Source organism: Paramormyrops kingsleyae, chromosome 11 (genome assembly GCF_048594095.1).
Source record: "Paramormyrops kingsleyae isolate MSU_618 chromosome 11, PKINGS_0.4, whole genome shotgun sequence".
In the NCBI taxonomy this organism is placed as follows: domain Eukaryota; kingdom Metazoa; phylum Chordata; class Actinopteri; order Osteoglossiformes; family Mormyridae; genus Paramormyrops; species Paramormyrops kingsleyae.
Window position 1 is genome coordinate 3,551,364 of NC_132807.1, and position 15,629 is coordinate 3,566,992.

Consider the following 15,629-nt stretch of genomic DNA (forward strand, 5'->3'; position numbering starts at 1 on the left):
ACTGCCACGGCGAGCCGATTGGGACAAAATTCCAGGTCATGGCGAAACGATTTGATCAACTTCATTTCTTTACCAAACCGCTGACGGCGCTCTATGAGGGTGATTTCTCATTTAAAAATATTAGATCACTTCTAACAACTAAATATAAACATAACCGACAACTTATCATCGTAATTATGTCGGTAATATATAACAAAAATGATCGTTTCGTCTTCGTCCATTGAACCAGTGTCATACGCATTTATCGTGAATAGAGAACTTTGTTTTTCCACAAACATCATAATCTGAGGTTATCATGAGATCTTTCTGCTTCTGTTTCAATTTAGTTATCAGCTTTGATGTCTTTCTCTTGAACATTTATAAACCGCATTCCCGTGGTTTTATGTTCATTGGAAGTGATCTTGAATTAAACAGCTTGTTGATGTTTATGGGTACCAAAAATATCAGTCAGAGTATTCGGCCTTATGGTAACACTCAACATGGACGCAAGGAGTGACGTGACGAACATTTCACCCGTTTCGTTCGGAGCGGTAGCTCGTGTCCCGTTAAATATAAATACATAAATAAAGATCTCATTTTTCGTTTTGGTGTGCATGACTGAGACCACAGAATTATTGTTAGTAATTTTTCACATTAGTTAGCATTTTATAGCACAACTGATACTGATACTGTTTGTTCTCATTTATTGCGTTGTCTTTATTATCGTCTAAGCTGTGGGATGTCCATGAAAAGAATACACGTCAGTGTTTTACCCAGACACACTAATCTGGTTCTGTCCAAAGACTGTAACGTGTTCCCTGGTTCAGATTGGATGTCAAATCAGACTGCTTTCAGTTTCCAGTGTTACACAAAGTGTTTGTTTTTACTGTACGAATGAATAAGGAGTCTGTCCAACAGAGTCATCTCTCTAAAGGACGGTGATGCCAGTGATGTTTGCATCAAACCAGTGACCCAGCCCAGGCTCAGGTTAAACAGACAGGTCCAACAACATTCCCTCCACCCCTGATGGAATCTTTCACTCTAATCCCAACATCATCACTCAGCATTCTGAGCTGTGTGGTCGCGCTACCTGACATTGAACTGGAGGGGTTTACTTGGAATTCTTTATTCTTCATTTGAGTCAGCTGAAGACACACCATTGAGCTGGAACAGTTATCCGACAGCAGTTGCAGTGAAAAGACAGTGTTCCTGGCTAGCATGCCTGAGTTGAGCCCCTTGGGGCTCTTGCTTTGTGTTGGGTAGTGTTCATGAGGGCTCTATTTGGACAACAAGCCATGTCACCTGATGTTGCAGGTGTAAACAGAGCTCCATCAGAAAGCTGATCGTACAACGTGCAGAAACATGCTCTACAGGGATGGCGTCCCTCGTTCTGCTGTGGGTGGCCATCTACAGAGAGCCGTATTCCTGTAAAAGACAGTCTTGGCTGAAACTTAGGATGCTGTACAGTAAATGTTCCAAGCACAGCGGAGAAGAGCAGGTGACTCCTCCAGGTGCTTGGAGGACAGTGACGCTGGGCAGGCACTGCTGTGCAGCGTATCAGTGTGTAAAAATAGAATGGCAGACATTTGAGATGACTTTGGCTGAGACAACCTCACCTGAAGCAGTTTGACTGGTCCAGTTTGGCAATAGTATCCGTGTAAGGAATGCCACATGACTGAATACCTGGGCTCTGCCGCCAATAAGCTAATTTAGGTTAAAATGTGAGACTGAAAATAGCATACTTTAACAGTAATAGAATGTGTTTAAAATAAACTGGGCACAGTACTGTACATAGCAAGAAAAACAATATAAAAATTTGGTTTGAAAGAAAGGCATCATTGTTAGGGGTAACATGGGGAAATATCAAAAAGACTACTTCTAGAAAAACTAACCAATATTGCACATGACCAAATGGGTAAATTTTATAAGATTTAGCAGTCATAGAGGCTGCTTACCCTTTTGGATAAAAAATGGATTAAGATAATATTCATAAGCAAAAACTAATAAAACTGACCCTCTCTGTATCAGTATATTTTACATTTACACTAGTGTGTCATGTTATGTTTTTTATTTTTATTTCTGTATTTTTATTTTTATTTTATCGGGGGGTTGCTTTTCCCCTGGATGTTGGCATATGTACTTGAAATCTCAAATTTAAGCTGTTTGAAACAGAAATGGCTCATTGTGAATGTGAGCTGAAAAGTACAATTTGAATGCTCACCACCCCAAGCGGGGTAACAACCATGACAATGAAATATGCACGTATTTTCTCCTTTTATCTTTGTAAAATGAAAAGAAGATGTTTTTACACACATATGTTTTGAAATTCTTATCTTTGAAATGTTCACTGTAAAATTCTTTTGCAGTGCTAACCCAATACAAAGTCACGGTCTGTCTCCTCATTTTAAATGCATTTTAAATGCTCCTTGTGTCATTTTATTATTTAATTTGCTTTGTGGTGTAGGAGTAAAACAAGTTATAAAATAATAAACTGCACACCTTTGTGTGTGTTCATGGAAAATGAATGTTTTGAACTATAACTGATAAGAACTGAAGGACAACATGTGTCCTTTCTAAGACCTGAACCTTCTTTTTATATTTTATCTTTTAATATATTGATTTCAATACTTTTGTAAAGGGCAACATCATTTTCATTCGACTTTACTCAGGAGTCATTAAATGGAAAAAAAACATAAATCAAACCATTTTAATCATACAACTGGGTAAAGTGGAAAGGCTACCAGTAAAAGACATATCAAAATAAAATGAAAATAACATCAGTGATAGGAATTGAAAGTAATTTGCTAAATAATAGATGCATTGGGCTATTTATTGTGCACTTGATTGATTTTCGCAGTATTTTCATGTAGTTAATCATATGGTGCCTCAGTGGGTAGCACTGTGTGCCCCCCCCCCCCCCCCCCCCAGCGATGTGGTGTGTGACTGCCACCTCAGCTCTGTGTGTGGCGTTTGCATGTCCTTCTCCTGTTGCACAGGTCTCATACCAGTACCCTACTTTCCTCCAAACACATGCAATTATATGTGAATTGGTGACAAATACATATTTTACCAGCCTTCGGGCCGGAGGGCTTAAAAAAAAGCGGCACAATTTTACAATAGCACTTGGCATGAATTTGGGCTATTCTAATGGAGAGTGTAAGGGTGAAAGCCCTTTGGTTGACCCGCTCCCTATGCCCCAGGCAGCACGGCCGGTTACATTCCTCGTGACGTCAGCCCCCTTCGTCATTACCATTGTTGTTAAAATAAATTTCTTCTGCCCTCGAAAAGAGAGGCGGCTGTCAAACGAAGTAATTCGCACAACTTCGGCAACTTTGTGGGCTGAATGGTGTGATGTGCGCGCACTGGGGTGTCCGCCGATGCGGGGGGGCATGCAGGTGACATTACCTGCCCAGGTTTTGGGTCCCCTGTCCGGATGACAAGCCCAATAGTTGAACATGTCAGGACAGCAGAGGAGCTACGCAGGGACCGCCAGTCTTATAGAGGTGAAGAGCAAGGTAAGTCCATCTTTATCGTGCGCCCTGACATGGGCATGTTCACGCTGTGTACTGTACGCATACGGATAGACAGAAACGGGGGCGAGCAGATTAACGTGGGTGTATCACGAGCTAAGGTGATTTATTATGGAGTAAGAGGATATGGTTTTTGTCGTCATATGTTACGTTATGTAGAACTATATAGCATGTTAATTAGTTTACTCAGTGGCCACTTTAATACTATACCTACGAAGTACGATTGCCTTTTGGCTGTTTTTTATTAACGAGTACCTTTACCTAACAAACTGGTTCCTGAATGCATGATAAACAATAACATGTTCGGAAGTTTACATTCGGCTGATTTTATGTTTTAATCTCAGCATGTGTCGTAATGTGGCAATAAGCGGGAAATCCCCTAATATACTAAACAAACCCCAAGCCTTTAACTAAGTACTTTGACTGCCTGGTGGAAGCTGCTTTAACATATTTTTCAATTTGTTTCTGTGTTTATCACATTAACTTAAAAATACCAACGTTCTATTGTGCAACAAAAGTGTTTTACTCTGAAACCAATGCATCTAATTTTTCATTGTAACTTGTAAAAGTTGGTTGGATCCAGAGAAATAACATGAAACAAAAGCCATGGCTTTCCTATAGTCTGTATGTAAGTTTTGTGAAATTTGTGATTTTGAAAGGATTTTTTTTGTCAAATTACTGAGGTTGAAGTGCATAAAAAAATAAACATATACAACATACCAGAAAATCATGTTCAGGCTTCAGACTGCACTTCCCAGCAGGCCCACTGCGCATAATTCTGAGATAGTTACTTCACATGGGCATCCATGACAAGCAAGTCCCCTCCCCCAGACCTGCTTCCCAGAACACCAAGTTGTCTGAGGAAAGACCCCACAATTAATGAACCAGGATCTGTGACAGCAGATATTATCAGCCTGGCACAAAACAAGGAAGTACTGGATGCTGAAATCACATATCGGTTTAACAAATACAGACCTGTATACTTATTTGTTCCTTCTTTCTTTATGACTTATTTCCTCATTGAGAGACAATGCATTGTGAGAATTTACTGGTGACTCTGGTGTCACCTTGGCCAGATGTGGAAGGAGCTGGCAGACATGTATATTTTGTAAAAAGAATAGAGGAAAGAAACCAGTCATTTCTTTGTCATTTCTGATTTTCTCGGCATGGCAACATGAGCAGTTGGACATCCAAAAGGCATGGTAAACACCAACTGTACCCTGAAGAATTCTTAACTCTTCCTCACTAGCATGTTACGTGGTTTGCAGGGGCATCAGAAGGGCATGAATATCCTGGCAGATTTAGGGGGCCCAACATTTGACAGGGGCCCTTGAATATGTAAAGTCAAACGTAAAATTGGGGAGTTGGCCCAAGGTGACATTTTGTCAGGGGGCCCAGAATTGCTGGGTAATACCATGGTGCCTTGCAACATGAGAACCTCATCTTCCTACAGTAAAGTGTATTATGATATGTTTCACCTTGTAAGGTACAGAAATGGATTACTGTCATCTTCTTCCACACAGTTTGAAATACTGTCTGGCACCTCTGCTAAGACCTGTTTGCCACGGATGACCCTGACCGAAGGCAAAATCTCAAAGTAGACCTGGGACCAAGTTATCACTGTGGCTGAATTTACTGAGATCTTCTCTCTTCAATTCCAGTTTCGGGCTGAGTACCGCCGCTTTGGGCTTCAGCAGGCCAGTGCCACCGGATTCCAGGAGTTCTACAAGCTGCTGCTGTCCATCCACCGGATTCCAGGCGTCGACGTCTTCCTGCCCTACGTGGACTTTCACGGAAAGCTGTTTCCCATCAACAACGATGACAGTTTCCACAGGGCTGTGTCCTGTGCGCAGCCCTTACTCCGGGTCATCCTGCAGCATAAAGGCAAGTTGATGATGCTGCTAACTCTGGGGAAGCGATTCAGGTGGAATTTCACTTTGGTATCTGATCTCCAGAAGCTGTTTCTGAATGTCTCTGAAGTGTCACTTGTGGTCTGTGTGCCTCTTATAGATGATGAGCCTAGGACCTTCATGAAGAATAAGAAAGGATTGGGGGCAAAAGCTAAGGCAAAGCCCCGCTCAGGACTGCTGATTGGACCTCCCATGGACTTCCACTTGGTGTCCTCCATCATCGACGTAGACATCTTGCCCGAGACGCTCAGGCGTGTGCGGCTACACAAACACAGCTCCAACAAGACGCTGGGCTTCTACATCCGCGATGGACAGACCGTGCGCATCACCCCACAGGGCGTGGAGAAAGTGTCAGGCATCTTCATCTCCCGGATGGTGCCTGGTGGCCTGGCAGCGAGCACAGGGCTGCTGAGCGTCAATGATGAGGTTGTGGAAGTCAACGGCATCGAGGTGGCGGGCAAGTCTCTGGACCAGGTGACGGACATGATGGTGGCCAACAGTCACTGCCTGGTCATCACGGTGAAGCCAGCCAACCAATGTAACGACATGGCTCACTTGAGCACCAGATTCCCTGATTCTGCCCATAGCCCTGCTTCTAAACCTCAGCTCATAAGCAGTGTCATGGATGGTGAGTGTGACAATGAGGAGCATGACATCATCATTGAGACTGATGGCTTGTTATCTTCCCTGCCAGTTCCTGCAGTAGTCAGTGGTCACAAAGACCAGACAGACACATCTATGTCATTGTTAGGACTTTGACTCTCCCCCTAGCACTGGCTATGTACGTATGTGAATTTGTGTGTATGGATACTTAAGTGCATGTTGAACACAGAAAAGCTACAAGAGAAGTCAAGTCAACCAGTGTCAATGAAAGCCACTCTTTGATGGTGAAAGGAATAACCGATCAGACATTAATACACAGACATAACTGAACATCTACTGCTCCTTAAGAAATGTCATGACCTCTGGATGGAGTATGAGACTCTAAGGCCTTGCTGTGGACGGCAGTATGCTCAAGAGGAAGATACCCCTTCTGTGTTACCAGCAGGCTATCACCTGAGATCTGTGGCAGATTTGGATGATGATTGGAGCACCTCTGAGACAGGATGGAACTTTTCATAGGTTGCCTGTGAACAAATTAAAGGGTAACCATTGGCTGAAAGAAAGGTGGGGGGGGGGGGGGGGTGGTGGCAATACAAATAAGACACAGGTACGGACCTGTTCAAGAGCTGAGAAGAAGTAAAACACAAAGAAGACAGGGGCTTACCTGAGCAGGTTGGAAGTTCCTAAGGATTTGCAGCTTTATCTTACCGATAAAAAGAACCCAAGACCTACACATTCACCCCCTCATACCAAATGGGCTCACAGAAAAGGGTCACGTATGCCGGGGGGAGATGAAAGCTCTTTGCTTTCTCTTTTTTCCTCAGGGATAATTATTGATATACATAATTTAAAAATATAATGTTTATGAATCTGGAGTATTTCAAATGTTCATATGTAAATGTAATGCATGAATCTAATACTACTGAGAAAATGTCATTTGTGTTCTTCTGCTTGTCATGCTTTATGCTGTTCTTTGTTCAAAGGTACAACAGCAATATGCTGCATACACAGACAAGTCTCCAGTTACGTAAATTTGATGTATGTAAACCCAGACCTGCCTAAAAATTCCCTGACATGCACATTATTTATGGATAGCACTTACACAAAGCATCTGAAGTATGTTCAGTGCAGGCAGCTGTATCTTCCTGTGTGTCTTAGGCCATGAACACATCTATTCAAATTATTTACAAATGCCTAGGTTAGGCTATGTTAAGATAGGGTAGGTTAGACTACCTTGAATGGTGGGGGAGGAGGGGGAATGCGGCATAAGTAATTTTTGAGTTATGTGAAGGGTTGTGGAATGGTCTATTTAGGTAAGCCGCAGAGTGTTTGTAACTGCATCCATACACCTGAGAGTATACATCTGAGTGTATATCTCTGAGTGTATATCTCTTAGTGTATATATCTCAGTGTATATCTCTGAATGTATATACACTCACCTAAAGGATTATTAGGAACACCATACTAATACGGTGTTTGACCGCCTTTCACCTTCAAAACTGCCTTAATTCTACGTGGCATTGATTCAACAAGGTGCTGAAAGCATTCTTTAGAAATGTTGGCCCATATTGATAGGATAGCATCTTGCAGTTGATGGAGATTTGTGGGATGCACATCCAGGGCACGAAGCTCCCGTTCCACCACATCCCAAAGATGCTCTATTGGGTTGAGATCTGGTGACTGTGGGGGCCATTGTAGAACAGTTAACTCATTGTTATGTTCAAGAAACCAATTTGAAATGATTCGAGCTTTGTGACATGGTGCATTATCCTGCTGGAAGTAGCCATCAGAGAATGGGTACATGGTGGTCATAAAGGGATGGACATGGTCAGAAACAATGCTCCGGCATTTAAATGATGCCCAATTGGCACTAAGGGGCCTAAAGTGTGGCAAGAAAACATCCCTCACACCATTACACCACCACCACCACCAGCCTGCACAGTGGTAACAAGGCATGATGGATCCATGTTCTCATTCTGTTTACGCCAAATTCTGACTCTACTATTTGAATGTCTCAACAGAAATCGAGACTCATCAGACCAGGCAACATTTCTTCAACTGTCCAATTTTGGTGAGCTCGTGCAAATTGTAGCCTCTTTTTCCTATTTGTAGTGGAGATGAGTGGTACCCGGTGGGGTCTTCTGCTGTTGTAGCCCATTCGCCTCAAGGTTGTGCGTGTTGTGGCTTCACAAATGCTTTGCTGCATACCTCGGTTGTAACGAGTGGTTATTTCAGTCAAAGTTGCTCTTCTATCAGCTTGAATCAGTCGGCTCATTCTCCTCTGACCTCTAGCATCAACAAGGCATTTTCGCCCACAGGACTGCCGTATACTGGATGTTTTTCCCTTTGCTCACCATTCTTTGTAAACCCTAGAAATGGTTGTGAGTGAAAATCCCAGTAACTGAGCAGATTGTGAAATACTCAGACCGGCCCGTCTGGCACCAACAACCATGCCACGCTCAAAATTGCTTAAATCACCTTTCTTTCCCATTCTGACATTCAGTTTGGAGTTCAGGAGATTGTCTTGACCAGGACCACACCCCTAAATGCATTGAAGAAACTGCCATATGATTGGTTGATTAGATAATTGCATTAATGAGAAATTGAACAGGTGTTCCTAATAATCCTTTAGGTGAGTGTACATGAGTGTACATCTGTGAGTGTATATACCTGCAATGGACCATTGGCTTCCATTATAACATTTAAAACATCACCAGTTTCTCAGTACATTATCACGGTTTCCTTTCCAGGGTAAAGTGTCATGCCCTGATTGTCCGCTCCTTCCGTGTGCCACGCCCCCTCGTTAACCCCGTGTGGAATCCCCGTGCGATCAGCTGTTTCTTGTTGCTGTTATTAGCGCTATGTATTTAGTCCGTGTTTCAGTTCGTTTCCCCAGTCTGGTCATTGTAAAGTCAATGCGTGTTTGCTATTACTTTTTTCCTGTCCCCTGTCTGAGCTTCCCGAAGTGCCCCAGTCAGCAGGAAGAAGGAGGAAGCGGAAGAACCGAACACGAGAGAAGACACTGGAGCTCTTCATAGGGGCCGTCTCAGTCTCCGCAGCCTGCCCTGCTGCATGTTGGGAGGAATCCCTCCCAGTGCTTAATTCTGGCGGTTCCCGTCTTGGCGGCTGGCACGCCACCCTGTGAGTATCCAGCCCCGGCGGCTGACGCATCGCCTCCTGAGGTTTCCGTCCCAACGGCCGACACCTGAGGTTCCAGTCCTGACGGCCAGCACGCCACCCTGCGAGGCCTGCTGACGCTTCGGCCCCAGCGGTTCCCACGCCGGTGATGGATGCTCCGCCTTCCCCGGTTCCTGGCCCCTCGGCCTTAGTTCCCCTGGTCCCTGGCCCCTCGGCCTCAGGTCATCTGATCCCTGACCCCTCAGCCCCAGTCCCCCTGATCCATGACCCCTCGGCAGAAGGTCCCCTGGTTCAAGTTCCCCTAGCTCCAATCCCCGAGGTTCCTGACCCTGCTCCCGTGTCCCTGGCTTCCTTGGGCCCAGCCCCTGTCCCTGAGGAGGTCCCTGATGACCTGACCACTGCTCCTCCCTCCTTAATGGAGCTGGAAGAGGAGCTCGAGTGGGACCCCTCTGGGATCACCCTGACTATACCCTTGGACCCCTCCAGGGGGGTCACCTCAGTCACTGCCCCCTCATTGTGGCGGATCCAGCCTGGGTCTCCCAGGAAGGGAGAGGACACCGAAGTATTGGGTACCACCCATCCAGCTCCCTAGTTCACCTTTGTTCCCCTTGACTTTGGCTCGACAGGCGCCTATGTGTCTTCCGGTTCCCGTTCGGCGGTCGCCTTCGGTGTTGCCTGTGGCGTCTTATTGGCTGGCTGTGGGTCCCATGCCTGCAGCTCCTCGGCCAGCTGCAGCCCGGTGTCTGGCATCTCATAGGTCACATGCGGGTCTCCCGCCTGCAGCTCATCGGCCGGCTGCGGCCTGGTCTCTGACACCTCTTCAGTAACCTGCGTGGCTACAGTTCCCTGCTCCCCTCCGCCACAATCCCCTTCGCATCTCTCCTCATCTTCTACTCCAGCCCCTTCGCCGTCCTCCTCGCCACCATCAGTGTCCCCTTCATCTCCTGCTCCAGCCTCAGTCTCCTGCTGCTCCAGCGGCCTCCACCTCATGCCCGCCAAGGGTCCCTCCAGCTCCCCGGTTCCCCTTGCCCTTGGGTTCCTTGCACCCCACGTTTACTCCCCGTCCTGCTTCACCGTCGTTCCCCTCTTGTTTCTTTGTGCCCCCTGTTTCCTCCTCGTCCCTCTCTTCCCTGTTGGTCCCTTAATGCCCCCTGTAGGTTTTCCCCCTGATGTTGTCCCATTGTTGTCCACCTCCTTGGGTTCTGTGTTCCCGTTTCTGGTCCCTCTGTGTGTGTCTGCATTCCCAGTCATGTGTCGGTTGTTATTTGAGTTGTCTTCCTTGCGTCTGTTTTGTTTGTCCGTGCTGTTCCCTCTGGCCTGTTGATGTTTTTTGTTTTTATTTCCCCAGGTTTCGTCGTGTCCTTGGTCTTGCTGCCTCGCTCCCCTTTGGGGGGGGGATGTACTGTCATGCCCTGATCTCCGCTCCTTCCGTGTGCCATATGCTTATAGAAATGAATGGAGAGTCCCCACTAAGATATACATCTGTGTGTGTGTGTGTGTGTGAGAGAAAGTGTCAATTCCCTCAAATTATTTTTTTTCAAAATTCAGATTACTCTTTGATCAGCTACCATACAATCTGTTCATTTGACTGAAAAATTATGCATAAGAAGTGAAGTATAATGTTAAAATAAAGTAGAATATTAAAGCATGTATTGGCTGCTAGTCTACCATGGCCCTTACTACTTTTTAGACTGTTATAGCTTGTTATTCTAAAATTTAAAAAGCAGTTATTTTGATCTTAGCTGCTGTGATCGTGTACTGATGTGCCAGATAAATTGACAGATGCTGTATCTCCATGTCTGCATTGTATACTGACAGTGCAGTGAAGCACTGCTCCGAGCGCTAATCACTTTTGGAATGTGGATCCATCAGCACCATCTGAAATCAGAACAGCATCTTTAGGTTAACAGGCTCTCGTGTCTGACTGCACAACCCAGTGGTGTTTGCAGCCTCTTTGCGGCCATTTTCACACGCCTTCACTATCAATCGGAAAGCAGTGAAGTGATGCTTCGGCTCGAGGAGCTGCCCCCCCGTGGGTGGTCTGTGCTGAGATACTCAGTGCTTAGTTTGTGCCTAAGTTTGCTGGAGCTCAGCAGCGGGACCTCTGGCTCAGAGCTGTCTTCACTCTGGCAGCTCAAACGCTACACCTAATTGTTATGGCAGGGCATCAAAAAGGACAGGGCGGTCCAGAGAGAGGCTCTCAGAGAGGTTTATTTAACTCAAAACAAAACACATAGGGGAAACCGGAAAATAAAGGGACCACAGGGGGTCAAAAACAAGACAGGCAAAATAAGATCTACCTAAAAAGTACCACAAAATAACACACTAGGGGCCAGAGTAAAACTGGGAGATAACCACAGCAACTGTAATGGCCAACACCAACAACTATAAGCACCAGAACACAATGCAAAGCACAGGATACAGGTACACAGGAGCATAGGAACGAACGAACGAGCACACACACATACACACAAACACACACACACACACACACTTTTGCGGTGAAATTGAGCTTGATAGACCGGCCTTCCCCAAACAGGAGTGTCCTATCCGCGGGATCTCCCAGAGGACCACGGATGTTGAGACATAGAAGGGGCATCCTCAGAGCCGTCCATGACAATTTGAGTTAAACTTTGGAATAAATGCAAATTGACCTAAAAAGATGTGTATTACAAAAGCATTTGTATTGTATGATTTTTTACATGCATCCAAATAAATTAGTATGTTTCGCTCATCTGTCTTTTGACTTGAAACCGCATCACAGGCGCACAGAAAAACCCACTATATGGCCACTAAAATGATGAGGTTACACACCAGGTTATTATGGCAAAATAGTTAAAAGAAAGCGCAACACAAATGAATAGCTTAATGTACAGTAACTAACATGTATTATAGAAAATATTGCATTGTTGCACATCTAAGTAATTAATAGTGCATTATCTTTGTTAGAGGCCGCCCAGATAGCAAAATCTTTCTGGCCCGGATGTGGCCCACATCACACATTTTCATCTGGCCCACATTCCGCATGAAATGATGGCGATCCAGCGAACCGCTCTCGGTTGCCGCCTCAGGTTAACATCTGGGCCAGAGCAGGGCCTTATGTGAGCCACAAGTGGCCAGGCTCTGTCTGAGATCTGGCCCTATTGTGGCCCATCACCAGTTTCTGAACCTCACAGATGTTAACCTCATAAGAGCTACTTTTCAACAGGAACTGCATACAGTCCCTGATCAGGCTTCAAATGTGTTTAAAAACAAAAGTTCAATGTCTTCAAGGATTTTGAATTTGAGAAAAAAAACAAAACAATGTCCATGGATGTGTGGTGCTGGGTGGCTATTGTCCTCTTGAGGTGGGCACACCCTTTACATTTACAGGACTTAGCAGGCACTCATATCCAGAGTAATCTCCATTTTCAACTTGGGGTTAAGGGTCTTGCTCAGAGAGCCAATGCTCAAACCCACAACCTTTTGGTTCAGAAGCAAGGATCCTAACCACTAGACCACCAACATGCCCTCTTTTTCATGTCCCTACCACTGGGAAAGTATTTTGTTGGAAGTAATCCCATTCCCAGCTGAATAAGAAGTAAATACTTTACCAGTATTGAGATGCATCAAAAACCATTGTGCAATTCAGTTGTTGACAGACCAATTGAATTAAAACAACAAACCACCCTTCCTTATAGATTTAATTACAAACATTTTATTGATCCTATTACAATTTATTTGATGCAGTGACCAACTATGGAAAAATAATGTTAACTGCCTGTTGACCCTAAAATAATGCAGCTAGTACAATGAAACATATGAGTTCATTATAATGTTGCATAAGTGTTTAATAATGTATTTAAATAATGTAATGTGCTCTGTCTCTGTCCAAATAGCACACTAATTACATCTAGAAAACATTTCTTTGTCCATAATCACAACTGCACATTTGCCATACCAGATGTGGGCCAGAGCCACAAGCCATATAACTATTTTTTAATAAAGTATTTAACATGTGGCCCATATCTGTTTTTTCACATTTGGGCCACATCTGTCTAATCACAAGTGGGCCACTTTTGGCATACATCCGTTTGCCGGCGCCAGAACCGGGCCAGCAGTGTCACATATTTGCCAGAAGTGGCCCACATCATGCATTCTATCTGGGCAATTTGTGTGTATGACATCAACATGGTTTTTATGAGCTTGTGTACCTCAGAGATTACAAATTAATAAATGTAAAATTTAAACTGTGGTATTTTTTATGTTTTTTTTTACTTTATTTTGATCGCCCTACTTTGCCTTGAGGTAACCTGTCTACTTCTGGCTAGCTACCCGAAGCTAATGTGGCGTGCACAGAAAACCTGACGGGAAAAAGAAAGATATTTTCTCTCAATGACAAGTATAGATTCATGAAAGCTTATGATAAACTGCCAAAAACAAACCACCTGGTTCTTATCAACTAAATTACAATATATGGTTTGAAACAATGTAATGCTGTGAAAATGTGCTGTATAAATAAAATTGAATTGAATATTTTTTTGTACAATATTGTACTATACTATAGCTTATTTGAAGTTCAGTGATTTAATTTGTACAGTAATGTAATTTGAAAAGCATTTGAAACAGCACTGTACTGTATTTTCTTACCTTAAATTTATGTAATAAATATACAAGTGACAATTAGATGGTAATCTGCCTGAAACATAAAGAAGAAGAAAAATGTCGGTTATAACGATCATCCACTTATAGCGATCAATTTCACACAGACAGACGTGATCACTATAAGCAGTTTCCACTATATGTAAAAAAGAGTATATTGGAAGCTGTGTTAGTGTCACCAGGGGGCGTCCTTTTCCCATTTGCATGCCTTCCACACAGCAGCGTAAAGGCCAATTTTAACGCACTGCTAAAAGGCTGAGAGCAGAGTGCAGAGCAGAGAGCACCGTCTTTGTGTAAAACAAAGAGGGTTCGTTTCAAGGGCAGATGGCGGAGGGAGCAGATCGACCAGACAGAAAAAGGGACATAAAAAACAGATGGAAAACAGATCCATACATACTGCCTGAAATGGAAGGGGCAGGTGGAAGTAGCTCACTAGAGTGTCCCAGTATGGGCTGCCCTTGGCCATCATCAATGGAGCTCTTCAAATAAAACCTGAAGCATCCCACAACCCTGAAGGAATACATGTTACATTTATATAGCACTTTCCAAGATACTCGAGCAAAGTGCTTTACAAAACCAACGAGGAGCCACTTCATCCACCACCACTGTGTAGCACCGACTTGGATGATGCGACTTCAGCCATTTTGCACCGGTACACTCACCACACAGTAGCTAATGTTGTGTTGGGGCTGGAGAGAATTCTTCAGTTAGATATAGGGGGTGATTAGGAGGCTGGATTTTAAAGGGTCCTAGTGGGCAGTTTTAGCCAAGGCATTGGGGAACCATGCCCACTCTTCTAAACGATGCCCATGGATCCTTTATGACCTAACCAGGTTAATTAGACAGAAAAGAAAAGAAGGTTCTAGTTAATGATTGAAAAAATGACATGATTATTATTGACGGATTACTGGTCAAAGCTGGGTATTGACCCAGTTGAATTTTTGAAATTAGTTACCTAGTTATATGACAAAAAAGGGTTAACTAATATTTAAAAAATAACTGAATTGAATACAGGCTTTGGACAGTAATCCGACAACGGCAGTTTTGTCACTTTTCAATCGTTAGCTTCATGTGGCGTGATACTGCCATCTAGTGTATGAAATTGTAATTTATATTAAATTTGCGGAGCGCGAATGGGTTTTCAGACACTTTATTGCCAGTATGTACGAACATAGCACAACAAAATTACAAGACATAGAGAAAAACTTCACCGAATATATGTGTAAAACTAAGAACGGAATGTAAATTACAGATTGATAGAAGACGAATTTACAGAACACACAGTGCAAGACATCTTAAGACAATATATAAGATCAGAGTGCTAGGTGCAAAAATGGCTGCAAATGCAAGGAAAACCAGCACGTGCAGGACAATGTGCAAGTTCCAGTGATGCATAACAGAATGACAGCGCCAAAAAAACCAAAAAACAAACCAAGAGTTATCGCTGTTATAGTGCACATTGACCAATAATGCAATATGGAAGAATTTACAACGTGGATGGGTCATCAGAAAATCAGGTAGCCAGTCCCACATCAATTCACTTGACAACACTTCTACATATTTTTGAATCAGTTTTTAAATTACTAAGACCAAGCTAATAAAGAGAAAGAAAAATTTATTTGCCTCTCTATGGCATTTTTTTCTCTGATCTAACCGTGCAGACGCATACCTGTCGGGCCTGGATAAACTTGTTTTATTATTCTGTATTGCTTGCTGTGAACGTTGAATGCCACTGCGGTAGGTAAAGGGATTTCTGAGGCGAGTTTATTTAGGAGCTGGAAGGCTGCAGGGAAAAGGCTGTGGAGATGTTGTGAGGCTGTGGAGATGT

The 15,629-nt window shown here is 43.8% G+C and overlaps 1 protein-coding gene across 1 annotated transcript; it reads left to right on the forward strand.

The window, feature by feature from the left end:
- The first annotated feature begins 3,252 nt into the window (after positions 1-3,252).
- LOC111859363 (partitioning defective 6 homolog beta-like) lies at positions 3,253-11,894 on the forward strand. Its single transcript, XM_072717845.1, has 3 exons — positions 3,253-3,494; positions 5,171-5,393; positions 5,520-11,894. Exons 1-3 carry the CDS (start codon positions 3,435-3,437, stop codon positions 6,176-6,178), a joined length of 942 nt encoding a protein of 313 aa, XP_072573946.1. The 5' UTR covers positions 3,253-3,434; the 3' UTR covers positions 6,179-11,894.
- The last annotated feature ends 3,735 nt before the right edge of the window (positions 11,895-15,629 follow it).